Consider the following 20,039-nt stretch of genomic DNA (forward strand, 5'->3'; position numbering starts at 1 on the left):
AGTTCTCTCTCAGGGAGTAATTTTAACATTTGCATGAGTTTAAGAAAGATGCAAGGACCCAACTGGGATCCTGACTGTAACAAACTTGGGTTCAAATACTATCTGAAATCTTTCAAATACTTTGAGTGTTTGCCTTAGCCTGTCTAGCGCACCAGCTGGGCAGGGTTTGCACTTTTTAAACTATTCTATTAGGTCCATAGTGTCAGGCATGCTCAATCAAGCCCATCTAAAGTATTTGCAGTGATTCCAAATAGCATTTGAACCCAGGTCTATGATCCTGACTATCCCAAGCACCCAGCTACCATAGTGTGCCTTGCTCTTCGCATGCAATGAGGGCAAAACGCCACTAAAGAATGTAGGACATGGAAAATACCATTGTCAATCAAGTTAAGTTAAGAGCCAACATACACTGTCCTAAAGCACACATAGTGTACCAATGCCTACAAAAGGGTTCCAAAAGGGTTCTTCGGTTGTCCCCATAGGATAACTTTTTTTCGGTTCCAAGTAGAACCCTTTTTGGTTCTAGGCAGAACCCTTTTGGGATCCATGTATAACCCTCTGTGAAAAGTGTTCAACATGGAACCCAAAAGGATTCTACCTGGAACCCAAATGGTTCTTCAAAGGGTTCTCCTATGGGGACAGCCGAAGAACCCTTTTAGGTTCTAGATAGCTCCTTTTTTTATAAGAGTGTAATCCTGCTACGTCCACACCGATATTCCCTCCACTGTCCTCTAAACACCCACACATTCACTATACAAAACTGGGCAGGTTTAAAATAATATCTCATTCCATGTCACGCCTTAGCCTATCCATTATTGGCATGACAACGAACATGACAGGGGAGCTGGCAAAGGCACAGAATGAGCTAGGTTTACGGGAATTAACAGTAAAAATATTTATTTTAAAGCAGCAATCAGCAGTAGTTATAATAACAAAGCGTACTCCCTGCCCATTTCTGTAAAAAGCTGAGGGATGGGGCTGAAGAAATGTTAACACTCTCAAATTCATAGACAGATCTATGGATGCAAGGACTGACCATCCATGATATCAGAATTATAGTTTTAACCATCTTTTATGGCTATATAGTGTTTGTTTACATTTCATTTAACACTGGAGTAAAACAACCCTATATTTTGTATTCTGATGAGGCGTGACAGTTGAACTAAGTTCCTGAGGCATTTATAAGTTATATTCTTCAAGAATCAATGGGAACATATCATTCATTTATAAGTCCAAAAATGTATGCAACAACTGCTATTTGCACCTTTAAAATAACTATTATTCAAGGTGATACATACCCATCCATACCCACTCGTTGTATAATCAGTAGAATTCACACCATGCATGTGATACTTTATAAGCAAGCCTTATTTGACATAAAGTATTGCTGATATCTGAAGGAATGCTGACAGAATGTAGGAAATAAATGGAGCCTATTCCCCATTTAGTGGAACTGAAGGGAGGAGGGAACACAGTAAGGCTAGCTACGTGGACAGTTACCATCACTGCTGCTTTCTTATCAGGCTCTGAGACCTTACTGTTACTATTTCAAAATGGCTGCTGGTTTGGAGTCAGACCAAATCAAAACTGGATCTATGATTTTCCTGACACGTATGCACATGCACACACTCAAGCATGCACGCTCGCACAGAAACACAGACACACACACAGACACACACTGCTAAATGCAGCTGTTTGCTCTACACCAGGGATCATCAACTAAATTCAGCCGCGGGCTGATTTTTTCTTGAGCAGATGGTCTTGGGGCGGAACATAATTTAAAATAATTGGCAGACTACAAGCCCAAACAGATATAATATTTGACTAACATGTAATCATTTGTATACAATCACGTGTCTCTCTATTATGAGTGGGAATACTTGGGAACAGATTTCCAAAATTAAAATCACTTGGAGCTGATTTCCTGGTGTTTTTACAGTCTTTTATGTCCAACAACAACAACAAAAAATATTATAATTTGCTCAGAAAACTTGGGGGGCCTACGGACCGCCAGTTGGGGAACCCTGCTCCACACAGTAGCCGTGTCCGAATACCCATACTTGTGTCCTAAATAGTAAGCCATTTGAATATGTGGAAATGTTTAATAGTATGCAACATTTTGAAAATCGAGTATACTTTAAATGCCTGGATGTCATAGTAATCACTTAGATATGGGGATGTGCTACTGAAATCAATGAATAGCAGGAAACAGCGTAATCGCGCATTACACCTTCTCAGTATGCAAAAAAGGAATGTGTTATAGTAGGCCTATGTGAATTTTCGAAAATCTAGTATATTTTAAATGCCAGGATGTTATACTCATTCCGCTCTTCATCTAGCAGAATTTAATGCACACTTTTCCACAATGCATTGGAAGAGGTGGGCTGCGAGTGATAGGCCCTAGTTCTGTTCAAGTAGCCAAACCATTAATTAGGCAAGATGCCAAATAGTGAAACTATGTAGTTTTTGTTCTCCTTAAAATGACCACGAGTAGGCTATTGCATCTTAAGCTACAACTGAAGACAGACTTATTTTAAATTTTTTAAGTGGATTTCTGTTTTCTCATTGAAAAGTGTTTCTTGTTCTCTTGTCCTTTGCCAGTACTAAACCATATTTCTGAATGTGTCTTTTGATTTCTGAATGTGTCGGCACCGGGGACTCAGGATGTGGCTGAGTTATTGATGTCAAGTTAATCAGGCCTTTTAATTTAAACATATAGATTGTAGGCTAGGCTATCTATTTAATGATTTAATTTATGGATCATGCCTTAGCAGTCACTCTGATCTTGTTCCCAATGATCAGTGGTTTAGTTTACTATGTTGCTGTCCAACGGTTCTGAATTTGCGATGCATCCGCCTGTACATGTTGTTTTGTGCATTAGCCTTTTGATTTGAACATTTAAAAAGTGTTGGTGTGTGCACTAGGCTATTTAATTGAATTTATATAAGTTTCAACACTTTGGTTTCACTAATAAATATGTTGAAATGGAACCAAATTATATGTTTCTGTCTTTAGTCCTTTTTAAATAGGATAGATGGGCTATATGGGCTATGGTTTAGGTTGAATGTGATATTCTGCCTATAACCATCCTGAGTAGGCCTATAACTCCATTCCTATTCTATACAGAGTTTAGAGAAATTAATCGAATTGGAAATGAGCTACAGAATTATCAGGATGGTTAATGTGATGCATGTCTGTTGAATTTGGAAAACTCTTGCACTTGGCCCTGCCCTACCTAAACAGTCAGTCAGAAGATTCTACTGAGCTACTGCATTTCGGCCGTGGCATACTGCATACTTTTTAACTAAACGGTATGTGCTAAATAGTATGTAACGATGCGTAGCCTATGTATGTAGTACGCTAGTATGGGTATTCGGACACAGCCACTATATTGACTTCTTAAACGGTGTTGCACTGAAGCAAATCCAATGGCAGATGACAATGCCAAGTTAAAAAACAAGTCTATACGGTTTCACGTCATAAAACATATAAATCTGACATCTACGCCTTCTATTGATTGGTCAAAGACAGATTTATAAAAGGCGCAGCACGTCTGTTCATGTTTTCTACATCACTGGTTTGTGTGTGTGTGACTCTGTGTTTGCGTGCGTAGGCCTGTGTTGACAGTGGTAAATGCCTTGAGTAGTTCTGCAGGGGTGGTTTGTGCATGTCATGATAACAGTCTGCTCCAGAGGGAGAGAGAGAGGACTGCTGCAGTCAATGATGGGTTTGAGGGGCTCTGAATATGGGTCTCTGGAACAAGTTGGACCTGCCGTGGTAAGGTGGGGTGTGTGTGAGGGGAGGTGGGGATCCTAAGACGAGCAAGGATCCTGACGCCCATATGTGCACAAATGTCACTCACACACAAACAGGCCAATAACATGCTCTGATTTGTTTGTTCATGAAATATTGTTTGTTCATGCTCCAATTTAGTTTGTTCATGAGAGAGGATCCCTGCCACCCATGTATGCAGATGTCAATCAAGCACGAATGGCACCAGTGGCATGACACCTATTTCATCTGCATCTAAAACATTTATATACATTTTTTTTATGTAATATGGATGAAAAATAGTAACAAAAACAAAAACAAAACAAAACATTGCAGATTTTATAGACACAGTGTGGGAACAGATGCTTGAGGCATTTCAACCAACTCTATCAGAAATGTCAAATCAAATCAATGCTAATTTGTTGCTTGCACAATACTAGGTCAGATAAATTCAAATAAAAACACACAAGAAATAAAACGCACAAGAATGTACGCTAATTACAAGGTCAGTACCAGTACCATATGTGCAGGGATACAGTGGTAGTTGAGGTTGATTCTGTACAGTTACTGTACTCATTCAAGGGTTTTTCTTTTTTTAAACTATTTTCTACATTCTAGAATAATAGTGAACACATCAAAACTATGAAATAACACCAAAACCAAAAAAGTGTTAAACAAATCAAAAGATATTTTATATTTGAGATTCATGACAGCTTTGCACACTCTTGGCATTCTCTCAACCAGCTTCACATGGAATGCTTTTACAACCGTCTTGAAGGAGTTCCCACATATGCTGAGCATTTGTTGGCTGCTTTTCCTTCCCTCTGCGGTCCAACTCATCCCAAACCATCTCAATTGGGTTGAGGTCAGGGGATTGTGGAGGCCAGGTCATCTGATGCAACACTCCATCACTCTCCTTCTTGGTCAAATAGCCCTTACACAGCCTGGAGGTGTGTTGGGTCATTGTCCTGTTGAAAAACAAATGATAGTTCCACTGACCGCAAACCAGATGGGATGGGGTATCGCTGCAGAATGCTGTGGTAGCCATGCTGGTTAAATGTGTCTTGAATTCTAAATAAATCACTGACAGTGTCACCAGCAAAGCACCACCACACCACCACACCTCCTCCAAGCTTCACGGTGGGAACCACACATGCAGAGATTATCCGCTCACCTACTCTGCGTCTCACAAAGATACGGCGGTTGGAACCAAAAATCGCAAATTTTGATTAATCAGACCAAAGGACAGATTTCCACTGGTCTAATGTCCATTGCTGGTGTTTCTTGGGCCAAGCATGTCCCTTCTTCTTATTGGTGTCCTTTAATAGTGTTTTCTTTGATGTTGATGTTGAGATGTGTTTGTTACTTGAACTCTGTGAAGCATTTATTTGGGCTGCAATTTCTGAGGCTCGTAACTCTAATGAACTTATACGCAGCAGAGGTAACTCTGGGTCTTCCTTTTCTGTGGCGGTTCTCATGAGAGCCAGTTTCATCATAGCACTTGATGGTTTTTGCGACTGCACTTGAAGAAACTTTCAAAGTTCTTGACATTTTCCGGATTGACTGACCTTCATGTCTTAAAGTAATGATGGACTGTGGTTTCTCTTTGCTTATTTGAGCTGTTCTTGCCATAATATGGACTTAGTGTTTTACCTAATAGGGCTATCTTCTGTATACCACCCCTACCTTAACTTTAACTTTTTACAAGGCACACCTGTTAATTAACTTTTAACAAGGCAAACCTGTTAATTGATGGTTGGGAGAAGTTGCTATCAGAGGATGTGTTGGTACCATTCTTTATTCATGGCTGTGTTCTTAGGCAAAATTGTGAGTGAGCCCACTCCCTTGGCTGAGAAGCAACCCCACACATGAATGGTCTCAGGATGCTTTACTGTTGGCATGATACAGTACTGGTGGTAGCGCTCACCTTGTCTTCTCCGGACAAGCTTTTTTCTGGATGCCCCAAACAATCGGAAAGGGGATTCATCAGAGAAAATGAGTTTACCCCAGTCCTCAGCAGTCCAATCTCTGTACCTTTTGCAGAATATCAGTCTGTCCCTGATGTTTTTCATGGAGAGAAGTGGCTTCTTTGCTGCCCTTCTTGACACCAGGCCATCCTCCAAAAGTCTTCGCCTCACTGTGCGTGCAGATGCACTCACACCTGCCTGCTGCCATTCCTGAGCAAGCTCTGTACTGGTGGTGCCCCGATCCCGCAACTGAATCAACTTTAGGAGACGGTCCTGGCGCTTGCTGGACTTTCTTGGGCGCCCTGAAGCCTTCTTCACAACAATTGAACCGCTCTCCTTGAAGTTCTTGATGATCAGATAAATGGTTGATTTAGGTGCAACTGGCAGCAATATCCTTGCCTGTGAAGCCCTTTTTGTGCAAAGAAATGATGACGGCACGTGTTTCCTTGCAGGTAACCATGATTGACAGAGGAAGAACCACCCTACTTTTGAAGCTTCCAGTCTGTTATTAGAACTCAATCAGCATGACAGAGTGATCTCCAGCCTTGTCCTCGTCAACACTCACAGCATTGTGTTAACGAGAGAATCACTGACATGATGTCAGCTGGTCCTTTTGTGGCAGGGCTGAAATGCAGTGGATTGTTTTTGTGTGGATTCAGTTAATTTGCATTGCAAAGAGGGACTTTGCAATTAATTGCAATTCATCTGATCACTCTTCATAACATTCTGGAGTATATGCAAATTGCCATCATACAAACTGAGGCAGCAGACTTTGTGAAAATTAATATTTGTGTCATTCTCAAAACTTTTAGCCACGACTGTATTTGTCACAATTTAATCAACTCAAAGTTCTGTCAAAGTCACCACGCTATTTCGTTGATGTAAATTAGTTTAAATGTAGGCCTAAAATATTATGTGATTATTGGACTACAGTCTCGTGAAAATTACATTTGTGTTAGCTTATCTTTGACTGAGCTTGTTGGTACTTGTCTCTCCCCTTGCACCTGGCTATCAGGGGAATCTTGGAAGGTTGTGGCTGTTTATACTTTATGATAACCCACTTATTGTGGTGATTTTGTCACAGGGAACATATCAGATTCTCCACTTAACAACCAGACAAGCAAATAGGCCTAGTAGCGGTGACTCAGCACCAGTAGCAGAGATAGTGCCCCGGTACAACAAATCCCTGCGAATCTAGTGAAGCCTGTGCACTCGCTTTTGTTATTGTAACATCATGGAACAAAATGTCTATTTCCTCGAGCGTGTTTGTGGACACAATGTACTAGACATTTTGTTAACAGTGAGTAGTCCTAGCTGCATTTTATATGTTGAGCGTCTGCCTTTGGCACAAAGCTAGATTGGAGATTTCATGAATGTAAGATGGAGATTACCTTCAGTAAACTGCGTTGAGAGGTCGCGTGTAGGTTACATACACTATATATACAAAAGTACGTGGACACCCCTTCAAATTTGTGGATTTCAGCCACACCTGTTGCTGATAGGTGTATAAAATTGAGCACACAGCCATGCAATCTCCATAGACAAACATTGACAGTAGAATGGCCTTACTGAAGAGCTCAGTGACTTTCAAAGTACCACCGTCATACGATGCCACCTTTCCAACAACTCAGTTCGTCAAATTTATGCCCTGCTAGAGCTGCCCCTGTCAACTGTAAGTGCTGTTATTGTGAAGTGGAAATGTCTAGGAGCAACAACGGCTCAGCTGCAAAGTGGTAGGCCACACAAGCTCACAGAGTGTTGAAGCGCGTGGCGTGTTAAAAATTGCCTGTCCTCGATTGCAACACTCACTACTGAGTTCCAAACTGCCTCTGGAAGCAACGTCAGCACAATAACTGTTCATCGAGAGTTTCATGAAATGGGTTTCCATGGATGAGCAGTCTCACTCAACCCTAAGATCACCATGCGCAATGCCAGAGCAGGTACAGTTAATGACGATAGTCTGTGGGTGAGGGTGGGCAGCCATTGGTTAGCTGTTCAACAGTCTTATTGCTTAGGGATAGAAGCTGTCTTGGAGCCTGAGAACAGTCCATGGCTGGGATGGTTGAAGTCTTTGGCAATTTTCTGGGCCTTCCACAGACACGCCTGGTATAAATGTCCTGGATGGCTGGTAGCTTTGGCTCAATGATGTACATGGGCCGTCCGCACCACCATCTGTAGAGCCTTGCGGTCAAGGGTGGTAAAGTTGCCATACCAGGCAGTGATGCAGCTAGTCAAGATGCTCACGATGGTGCAGCTGTAAAACTTCTTGAGGATCTGAGGGCCCATGACAAATCTCTTCAGTCTCTTGAGGGAGAAGAGGCGCCGTTACAACCATGTTATCTGGACACCGAGGAACTTGAATCTCTTGACCCTCTCCACTTCAGCCCTATTGATGTGGAGGGGGTCATGCTCCCCCCACTGTTTCCTTCTTGGTCTTGCTAACATTGAGGGAGAGATTGTTGTCCAGGCACCACCAAACCCACTGCCAGGTCTCATCGCTGTCAGTGATCAGGCCTACCACCGTCGTCAGAAAATTTGATGATGGTGTTGGAGTCGTGTGTGGCCACACAGTTGTGGGAGAACAGGGAGTACACGAGGGGGCTAAACACACACCCCCGTGTTGAGGGTCAGCTTGGCGAAGATGTTGTTGCTTACCCTCACCACCTGGGGTCTGCCCATCAGGAAGTCCAGGATCCAGTTGCAGAGGGAGGAGTTCAGTCCCAGGGTCCCGAGCTTGCTGACGAGCTTGGAGGGCACTACAGTATTGGACGCTGATCACTCGATCACTTGATAAAATTCAATCATCTAATCAAATGTTGCTTCTGTAGATGACCAAATCAAAGCATGCTATTCATTCTGTAGTTAATCAAATCAGGTCATTTGTTTAGCAATAAACCAGATCAAAGCGTCTATGCTTCTTTGGTGCATTGTCTGGTCTCTGGTTGTTCAGTCCAACTCACCAGGGAGGGTTTGATGCCAATGCTCTCTGCAGCCTGAAACGCCAGGGACAGATTCCGGCCCTGTAGGAAAAACATACAGGGTTGATGATTACAAGGTCTTCCTCCTCCTATTCCTACTCTTCCTCATTCATTACACACTACAGAGTGTCCCTCCTCCTCCTATACCTCCTCTTCCTTACTCATAACACACTGCAGGGCCCCCCTCCTCCTCTCCTCCCGTCTTCTCTTCCTCCTCTTCTTCCCCCTCCTATTCCCCCTCTTCTTCCACACTTATTACCAGACAGAGCGCTGAAAACAGCAACAAACAGCACACATCTCCACAAATAAACCCTTTTAAACACCCAAGCCATATTCCCTCTGGGACCAGGCCAAAACGTCTGCCTGAGGTGGAGGGAGAGAACAGTCAAAGAGTCACTGACCTGCCGAACTGCTAAAACAGAGGGCGACCTACAACGAGGTGAGTTCCAAGCTACGCAAGCTAAATCTGTGCAAGCTAGATGAGGCTTCATCCACCCGGCAAAACTCATCTTGACCTTCCAGAACACAATACACATGTTTTCCACTGTCAAGACATCTTTAAGAATCACATCAAACCCAACACACAAGGGGACAAGTCGACAGATGGAACCCCATCATGACTGGCTCAATATTCAGGTATGTTATCCATGCATGATCACTCAGCCTAGCGCTATGATTCTGCCCTCAGAATAAGACAATGACGAGGACCCAGCCCCCCCACTCCCCAATTGGGTACAAGGAACATTAATACTATTTTTGCTGAGCATTGGATTTTGTTGTTATTATATTGCCTATGGTTCAGGACATTACAACAGTGATCACACCACACCAATTAATGGACAATGGACAATATACTGAGGTGTTCCATATGGAACATATCCCTGACTGTCTAGCTTTAATTTCGGTTATTGTTAGCAAGCTGGACACAGTCAAGAAACCATTATCATTTCTACACTGTTTCGATTTGATTTTAGTAATTTACAAGTATATTGAGTTTGTTTTACTACACACAAAAAAGAAGACAAAAAATTAAATAACAATAATAATAAATACATGTTTTACTCAGACCACCTGCGGGCCGGATTGGATGCCCTTGCGGGGTGTCCAATCTGATTTAGAATATATGATTTAGAATATAGACTTCACTTCTTGTACATACTCTCTTATCTCTTTATTTGTACATAGTATAGAGCACTTAAATGCTTATGAATGCCATTGTGGACATGCAGGACAAATCTAATAAGACCAGTCCTCAACTGGCAGTTTCATTAAACAGTACCTGCAAAACACCAGTCTCAACGTCAACAGGGAAGCGGCGACTCCGGGATGCTGGCCTTCAAGGCAGAGTTGCAAAGAAAAAGCAATATCTCAGACTGGCCAATAAAAACAAAAGATTAAGATGGACAAAATAACACAGACACTGGACAGAGGAACTCTGCCTAGAAGGCCAGCATCCCGGAGTCGCCTCTTCATTGTTGACGTTGAGACTGGTGTTTTGCAGGTACTGTTTAATGAAACTGCCAGTTGAGGACTGGTCTTATTAGATTTGTCCTGTTGAGGACTTGTGAGGCATCTGTTTCTCAAACTAGACACTCTAATGTACTTGTCCTCTTGCTCAGTTGTGCACCGGGGCATCCCACTCCTCTTTCTATTCTGCTTAGAGACAGTTTGCGCTGTTCTGTGAAGGGAGTAGTACACAGCATTGTACGAGATCTTCAGTTTCTTTGCAATTTCTTGCATGGAATAGCCTTTATTTCTCAGAACAAGAATAGACTGACGAGTTTCAGAAGAAAGTTATTTGTTTCTGGCTATTTAGAGCCTGTAATCGAACCCACAAATGCTGATGCTCCAGATACTCAACTAGTCTAAAGAAAGCCCGTTTTATTGCTTCTTTAATCAGGACACCAGTTTTCAGCTGTGCTAACATAATTGCAAAGGGGTTTTCTAATGCCCTTTTAAAATTATAAACTTGAATTAGCTAACACAAAGTGCCATTGGAACACAGGAGTGATGGTTGCTGATAATGGGCCTCTGTACGGCTATGTAGATATTCCATTAAAAAATCATCCATTTCCAGATACAATAGTCATTTACAACATTAACAATGTCTACACGGTATTTCTGATCAATTTGATGTTATTTCAATGGACAAAAAATGTGCATTTCTTTCAACAACAAGGACATTTCTAAGTGACCCCAAATTTTTGAATGGTAGTATATACAGTGGGGAGAACAAGTATTTGATACACTGCCGATTTTGCAGGTTTTCCTACTTACAAAGCATGTAGAGGTCTGTAATTTTTTATCATAGGTACACTTCAACTGTGAGAGACGGAATCTAAAACAAAAATCCAGAAAATCACATTGTATGATTTTTAAGTAATTCATTTGCATTTTATTGCATGACATAAGTATTTGATCACCTACCAACCAGTAAGAATTCCGGCTCTCACAGACCTGTTAGTTTTTCTTTAAGAAGCCCTCCTGTTCTCCACTCATTACCTGTATTAACTGCACCTGTTTGAACTCGTTACCTGTATAAAAGACACCTGTCCACACACTCAATCAAACAGACTCCAACCTCTCCACAATGGCCAAGACCAGAGAGCTGTGTAAGGACATCAGGGATAAAATTGTAGACCTGCACAAGGCTGGGATGGGCTACAGGACAATAGGCAAGCAGCTTGGTGAAAAGGCAACAACTGTTGGCGCAATTATTTGAAAATGGAAGAAGTTCAAGATGACGGTCAATCACCCTCGGTCTGGGGCTCCATGCAAGATCTCACCTCGTGGGGCATCAATGATCATGAGGAAGGTGAGGGATCAGCCCAGAACTACACGGCAGGACCTGGTCAATGACCTGGAGAGAGCTGGGACCACAGTCTCAAAGAAAACGATTAGTAACACACTACGCCGTCATGGATTAAAATCCTGCAGCGCACGCAAGGTCCCCCTGCTCAAGCCAGCGCATGTCCAGGCCCGTCTGAAGTTTGCCAATGACATCTGGATGATCCAGAGGAGGAATGGGAGAAGGTCATGTGGTCTGATGAGACAGAAATTGAGCTTTTTGGTCTAAACTCCACTCGCCGTGTTTGGAGGAAGAAGAAGGATGAGTACAACCCCAAGAACACCATCCCAACCGTGAAGCATGGAGGTGGAAACATCATTCTTTGGGGATGCTTTTCTGCAAAGGGGACAGGACGACTGCACCGTATTGAGGGGAGGATGGATGGGGCCATGTATCGCGAGATCTTGGCCAACAACCTCCTTCCCTCAGTTAAGAGCATTGAAGATGGGTCGTGGCTGGGTCTTCCAGCATGACAACGACCCGAAACACACAGCCAGGGCAACTAAGGAGTGGCTCCGTAAGAAGCATCTCAAGGTCCTGGAGTGGCCTAGCCAGTCTCCAGACCTGAACCCAATAGAAAATCTTTGGAGGGAGCTGAAAGTCCGTATTGCCCAGCGACAGCCCCGAAACTTGAAGGATCTGGAGAAGGTCTGTATGGAGGAGTGGGCCAAAATCCCTGCTGCAGTGTGTGCAAACCTGGTCAAGAACTACAGGAAACGTATGATGTCTGTAATTGCAAACAAAGGTTTCTGTACCAAATATTAAGTTGTGCTTTCCTGATGTATCAAATACTTATGTCATGCAATAAAATGCAAATTAATTACTTAAAAATCATACAATGTGATTTTCTGGATTTTTGTTTTAGATTCCGTCTCTCACAGTTGAAGTGTACCTATGATAAAAATTACAGACCTCTACATGCTTTGTAAGTAGGAAAACCTGCAAAATCGGCAGTGTATCAAATACTTGTTCTCCCCACTGTATACAGTACCAGTCAAAAGTTTGGACACACCTACTCATTGAAGGGTTTTTCTTTATTTTTACTATGTTCTTGTCACGACTTCTGCCGAAGTTGTTGCCTCTCCTTGTTCGGGCGGTCGACGTCACCGGTCTTCTAGCCATCATTGATCCATTTTTCATTTTCCATTGGTTTTGTCTTGTCTTCCTACACACCTGGTTTCAATCCCATTTATTACCTGTTGTGTATTTAACCCTCTGTTTCCCCTCATGTCTTTGTCAGAGATTGTGTTTATGTCAGTGTTGTATATATGTTTGTATAGGTGTGCGACGGGTCCTCGTTTTGTTTTTTATGTACATTTAGTGTTTGGAGTATGTTTAGTGGACTTCTATTAAAAAGACTCCATTACACTCCATTTGACTCCTGCGCCTGACTTCCCTGCCACCTATACACACGACTCTGACAGTTCTACATAGTAGAATAATAGTGAAGACATCACAACTATGAAATAACACATATGGAATCATGTAAGAAGCAAAAAAGTGTTTTGACATTCTTCAAAGTAGCCACCCTTTGCCTTGATGACAGCTTTGCATTCTCTCAACCAGCTTCATGAGGTTGTCACCTGGAATGCATTTCAATTAACAGGTGTGCCTTGTTAAAAGTAAATTTGTGGAATGCATTTCCTTCTTAATGCGTTTAAACCAATCAGTTGTGTTGTGACATGGTAGGCCTGCTATACTGAAGATATCCCTATTTGGTAAAAGACCAAGTCCATACTATGGTAAGAACAGCTCAAATAAGCAAAGAGAAACCACAGTCCATCATTACTTTAAGACATGAAAGTCAGTCAATATACAGAAACTTTCAAAGTTCTTGAAATTTTCTGTCACGCCCTGACCTTAGAGATCCTTTTTATGTCTATTTTGGTTTGGTCAGGGCGTGAGTTGGGGTGGGCATTCTATGTTTTGTGTTTCTATGATTTTCTATTTCTATGTTTTGGCCGGGTATGGTTCTCAATCAGGGACAGCTGTCTATCATTGTCTCTGATTGGGAACCATACTTAGGTAGCCTTTTTCCCCATCTGTCTTTGTGGGAAGTTGACTTTGTTTAGGGCACATAGCCTTTGAGCTTCACGGTTTGTTTTTGTAGTGTTTATTGTTTTTGTTCAGCGTCTTGTTTAATAAAGGAACATGTACGCTCGCAACGCTGCACCTTGGTCCTCTTTTTCCAACAGTCGTGACAGTTTCTTCAAGTGCAGTCGCAAAAATCATCAACTGCTATGATGAAACTGGCTCTCATGAGGACCGCCACAGGAAAGGAAGAACCAGAGTTACCTCTGCTGCAGAGGATAAGTTCATTAGAGTTACCAGCCTCAGAAATTGTAGCCCAAATAAATGCTTCACAGAGTTCAAATAACAGACACATCTCAACATCAACTGTTCAGGGGAGACTGCGTGAATCAGGCCTTCATGGTCAAATCACTGCAAAGAAACCACTACTAAAGGACACCAATACAAAGAAGAGACTTGCTTGGGCCAAGAAAAACGAGCAATGGACATTAGACCAGTGGAAATCTGTCCGTTGGTCTGATGAGTTCAAATTTGAGATTTTTGGTTCCAACCTCTGTGTCTTTGTGAGATGCAGAGTAGGTGAACGGATGATCTCTGCATGTGTGGTTCCCACCGTGAAGCATGGAGGAGGAGGTGTGATGGTGCTTTGCTGGTGACACTGTCAGTGATTTATTTAGAATTCAAGGCACACTTAACCAGCACGGCTACCTCAGCATTCTGCAGCGATACCCCATCCCATCTGGTTTGCGCTCAGTGGAACTATCTGTTTTTCAACAGGACAATGACCCAACACACCTCCAGGCTGTGTTAGGGCTATTTGACCAAGAAGGAGAGTGATGGAGTGCTGCATCAGATGACCTGGCCTCCACAATCACATGACCTCAACCAAATTGAGATGGTTTGGGATGAGTTGGACCGCAGAGTGAAGGAAAAGCAGCCAACAAGTGCTCAGCATATGTGGGAACTCCTTCGAAACGGTTGGAAAATGATTCCAGGTGAAGATGTCTGAGAGAATGCCAAGAGTGTGAAAAGCTGTCATCAAGGTAAAGGGTGGCTACTTTGATGAATCGAAAATCGAAAATATATTTTGATTTGATTAACTCTTTTTTTCTTACTACATGATTCCATATGTGTTATTTCATAGTTGTGATGTCTTCAATATTATTCTACAATGTAGAAAATAGTAAAAATAAAGAAAAACCCTTGAATGAGTAGGTGTATCCAAAATTTTAACTGGTACTATATTTTTTTTTTAACCATTTTCTTTATTTTATTTCACTTACTCCTGCATGTTGGAGCTCGGAGCCTAATATTTTCACTGTACCCTGCAATTACGCCTGCAACCCTGTACATGTGACTATTAAACACTCTGAACCTGAATCTGCTCGGATTTATTCAGAATCACTACAAGCATTAGACAAGGCAATCCGATTTGTCCTCTGCTATTTTTATTATCAATGGACCCCCTGGCCAATGCAATTCGTAAATTAATGGAAATGACACCAATTGCCCTCAAATCTGCTGATCACGTCATCTGATTATGCACAGACACTATTTTACTATATTTAGACAATGTATTTCAATCACTCCCAAACGCATTGAAGTTTCTAGATAAATTCAGCATCATCTCAAGTTATAAAATGTATCTAACCAAATCAGCCCTACTGCCTCTCAAGACTTATGGAATCCCAATTGTTTCTCATTTTAAATATTTGTGAGTAGATATATTTCCTTCCTTAGATAAAACCATTGGCAGAAACTTTAACAGAATGCTCCAATCAACTCAATCTGATCTCAGTAGATGGACTAACATCCCTGTTCCTATAACTGGCAGAATATCTATTGCCGAAATTAATATATTGCCTCGGCTGAATTTCCGTAGTTCAATACGCCCCATGTGTCCCCATTCTGGCTTTTGGGATAAAATGCATTGTGCTGTTTCAAAATGTATATTTCAGTTAAGCGATCCGGGATAAAATTAACAAACTTACAAAGAGGGAAAGACGTAAGAGGACTATCCGTACCAAACTTTAAATTGTATTTCCAGGCACTAGCATTTCGCCCCATCTTAAATTGGTTTAGACATGATTATTCTGGCTGAGTATAGTGAAAAATATGGTGTCTCCTATTGCTCTGGAAGAGGTGGTCTTCACTGATATATCCCTTAAACAATTGCTCACATAATTTATATTGAAAAAATTATGTAACTGGGAATCAAAAGGGCATGCCCATACTCCAATATTTAACAATAATGCCTTGCGGTCTTTAGCATCCCCTCAATGGTACAAATGTGGAATCTGTATCCTTGACAATATCATGGAAGTAATGGTTTGAGAACATTCCAAGATTTGAAAGACATTACCAGGCAACTCCTTTCTTCTATATTTACAACTTAGGTCAGCTACCCAACTACCGAACCATCCACATTTCTAAATACATTATCTAGGCTCCCGAAAGTACTGACCTCAATCTTCTTTTGGAAAACTCATATTCTGAGTTAGCCATTCAAAAGTTGGGTCCACAGATCTACAGTATTCATACCCTTTGAAAGTATTCATACCCTTTGACATATTCCACATTTTGTTGTGTTACAGCTTGAATTCAAAATGGATTAAATATAAATTTATTCTCTCACCCATCTACATTCAATACCCCATAATGACAAAGTGAAAACATGTTTTTATAATTTTTTGCTAATCTATTGAAAATGAAATACAGAAATATCCAATTTATATAAGTATTCACAGAGTCAATACTTTGTAGAAGCACCTTTGGCTGCGATTACAGCTGTGAGTCTTTATGGGTAAGACTATAAGTTTCCACACTTGGATTGTGCAAAAGTTGGCCATTACTTTTTTCAAAATTCTTAATGCTCTGTCAAATTGGTTGTTGATCATTGCTAGACAACCATTTTCAGGTCTTGCCGTAGATCTTCGAGCAGCTTTAAGTCAAAACTGTAACTCGGCCAATCAGGAACATTCACTGTCTTCTTGGTAAGCAACTTCAGTGTAGATTTGGCCTTGTGTTTTAGGTTATTCTCCTGCTGAAAGGTGAATTAATCTCCCAGTGTCTGGTGGAAAGCAGACTGAACCAGGTTTTCCTCTAGGATTTTGCCTGTGCTTAGCTCTATTCCATTTATTTTTTATCCTGAAAAACTCTCCAGTCTTTAATGATTAAAAGCATACCCATAACATGATGCAGCCACCACTATGCTTGAAAATATGGAGCTTGGTACTCAGTAATGTGATGTATTGGATTTTCCCCAAACATAACACTTTTGTATTCAGGACAAAAAGTGAACTGCTTTGCCACATTTTCTGCAGTATTACTTTAGTGCCTTGTTGCAAACAGGATGCATGTTTTGTAATATTTTTATTCTGTACAGGCTTCCTTCTTTTCACCCTGTAAATTAGGTTACTATTGTGGAGTAACTACAATGTATTTGCTCCATCCTCAGTTTTCTCTTATCACAGCCATTAAACTCTGTAACATGGCCTCATGTTGATATCCCTGAGCGGTTTCCTTCCTATTCGGCAACTAAGTTAGGAAGGACGCCTGTATCTTTGTAGTGACTGGGTGTATTGATAGACCATTAAAAGTGTAATTAATAACTTCACCATGCTCCAAGGGATATTCAATGTCTGCTTTATTTATTAATACCCATCTAGCAATAGGTGCCCTTCTTTGTGAGGCATTGGAAAACCTCCCTGGTCTTTGTGGTTGGATCTGTTTGAAATTCACTGCTCGACTGAAGCTTGCCATGACAAAGGGTTGAATACTTATTGACTCAAGATATTTTAGCTTTAAATTTTTAATTGATTTGTAAAAATGTAAAAAAACATAATTCCACTTTGACATTAAGGGGTATTGTGTGTAGGCCAGTGACCAATAAATCTAAATTTAATCTATTTTAAATTCAGGCTGTAACACAATAAAATGTGGAAAAAGTCAAGGGGTGTTCGGGAAAGTATTCGGAAAAGTATTCAGACCCCTTGACTTTTTCCACATTTTATTACGTTACAGCCTTATTCTAAAATTGATTACATCTTTTTTTTCACCTCATGAATCTAAACAGGGTCGTTGTCCTGTTGGAAGGTGAACCTTCGCCCCAGTCTGAGGTCTTGAGTGCTCTGGAGCAGGTTTTTATCAAGGATCTCGCTGTACTTTGCTCCGTTCATCTTTCCCTCGATCCTGACTAGTCTCCCAGTCCATGCCGCTGAAAAACATCCCCCCAGCATGATGCTTCCACCACCATGCTTCACCATAGGGATGTTGCCAGGTTTCCTCCAGACGTGAAGCTTGGCATTCAGGCCAAAGGGTTCAATCTTGGTTTCATCAGACCAGAGAATATTGTTTCTCATTGTCTAAGAGTCCTTTAGATGGACTGTCATGTGCCTTTTACTGAGAAGTGGCTTCTGTCTGGCCACTCTACCACAAAGGCCTGATTGGTGAAGTGCTGCAGAGATGTCCTTCTGGAAGGTTCTCCCATCTACACAGAGGAACTCTAGAGCTCTGTCGGAGTGTCCTTCGGGTTCTTGGTCACCTCCCTGACCAAGGCCCTTCTCCCCCAATTGCTTAGTTTGGCTGGGCGGCCATCTCTAGGAAGAGTCTTGGTGATTCCAAACTTCTTCCATTTAAGAACGATGGAGGCCACTGTGTTCTTGGGGACCTTCAATGCTGCAGACATTTTTTGGTACCCTTCCCCAGATCTGTGCCTTGACACAATCCTGTCTCGGAGCTCTATGGACAATTCCTTCGACCTCATGGCTTGGTTTTTGCTCTGACATGCACTGTCAACTATGGGACCTTATATAGACAGATGTATGCCTTTCCAAATCATGTCCAATCAATTGAATTTACCACAGGTGGACTCCAATCAAGTTGTAGAAACATCTCAAGGATGATCAATGAAACCAGGATGCACCTTAGCTCAATTTTGAGTCTCATAGCAAAGGGTCTGAATTCTTATGTAAATAAGGTATCTGTTTTTTATTTAGAATACATTGTTTTCAATGATTGAACTGACCTCTTGGAGACCTAGAACCGGTTCTCCCTAGGTCTTCAAGAGGTCAGTTCAATCAATGTAGTTTGCAAAGGAAAAAGGAGAGACAAATAATTGACCCTCCACCCCCAACCCCATTTCCCCAACCCCACACGTCCACGCTCCACTCTCCCGCCCCCCTCCCGACGACCCCATAATGACAAAGCGAAAACAGGTTTTATTGAAAATTTTGCCAAAGTGGTTGTCTTTGGCTGGGACTGGGAGACATGCACATTCAAGACTATTATTATTTCTATACTATTTTTGAACAGATAGCCTCTGTTGTTTGCTTTGGACAGGCCCATGATGTCAGCTGCACGGCGTGAAAATGATTTATTAATAAAGGATGAGAGCTGAGATTGGGAAACCAAAGAGGCTGAACCTCATGGTGTTGGAGTCTAACAGTAAATAATGTTTGATAAATAACCTTATTTCGAGGCATGACAGAGAGCTTTGATAAATGGAATGGAATGATAGAAGATCTAAAGAACATTCTAGGAAAGGAGCACTCTAACTTCTGCTTTCAAAGGGGGCCTGTAAGTCTAGAAACTAGGAAGTCACTCAACAGAACACATTAAAGCCAACACACAGCCCTCACTGAATAATTCACTGGGGATGGGCTAGCTTTGTCTGTCATCGGGAAGGCACAGAAAGGTTTTACCATAGTAATCAGCCTGGCTAATTTGTCACGTATAGCATGCAGCATCGGATGTGTGTTTGTGTGTGTGTGTGCCGAAGTGTCGTCCTCTTTTGTTTATAGTGAGCTGGTCGAATAAACACAGGGGTGCTGAACCCAACACATGGCACGAAGCGGAGCCTGTTTGCTGTGATTTTGTGCCCTTCTCTCTCCTCTCTATATGCCACCTGCATATACATACAGCAGGACTGTCTGTCAACACTAATACATAGCCGCTTCTCTTTAACACCAAGTGATAGAGGGTGGCTTTAAAGGTACATGCTTGTCATACAAAAGCCCTTAGGGCTGGATTCATTCCAGACCGCAGAAGATCCACGTATGTAGTGTTTACCGTGAACGCAGCCTTCGTAGAACACAGAAACATTGCATTTAAAATTAAAAATTGCGCTATAGCGCGGATCTTCCACTGTCCGGATTGAATCTAGGCCTTAGTCTAAGGCAGTTATTCCCAAACTGGGGTACGCAATGCCATCGGGGGTACGCCAAATAAAAATGTGATTCACATTTTTTTTTCACATTTTCAAACAGTGCTATACATTTGGGTGAGGTTTTTTTCTCGCCTGAGTAGCCTCGTTTTACTGCCAAAAATATAATCTAGTGTAACAACAAAATATAATCTAGCGACATAACAACACAATGTCAAATATAGGAAGCCTAGTCAAATAATTAACATCCAATCACATTAACCGTTACTCTCTTGTGGAGA

General features: G+C 41.7%; 1 protein-coding gene across 5 annotated transcripts in view; it reads right to left on the minus strand.

Moving 5' to 3' along the window:
• LOC139532366 (cytospin-B-like) overlaps positions 1 to 20,039 on the minus strand; it is a 189,643-nt gene that overhangs the window by 5,124 nt on the left and 164,480 nt on the right. For 4 of the 5 annotated variants that reach the window (XM_071329847.1, XM_071329864.1, XM_071329855.1 and 1 more), the window contains one exon: positions 8,699 to 8,758. The exons of the other annotated variant lie outside the window; for it this stretch is intronic. In XM_071329847.1, the coding sequence (XP_071185948.1) occupies positions 8,699 to 8,758 (60 nt within the window). The remainder of the gene's footprint in view (positions 1 to 8,698; positions 8,759 to 20,039) is intronic. 5 annotated transcript variants of the gene reach the window in all.

This window comes from Salvelinus alpinus, chromosome 1, assembly GCF_045679555.1.
Source record: "Salvelinus alpinus chromosome 1, SLU_Salpinus.1, whole genome shotgun sequence".
Classification (NCBI taxonomy): domain Eukaryota; kingdom Metazoa; phylum Chordata; class Actinopteri; order Salmoniformes; family Salmonidae; genus Salvelinus; species Salvelinus alpinus.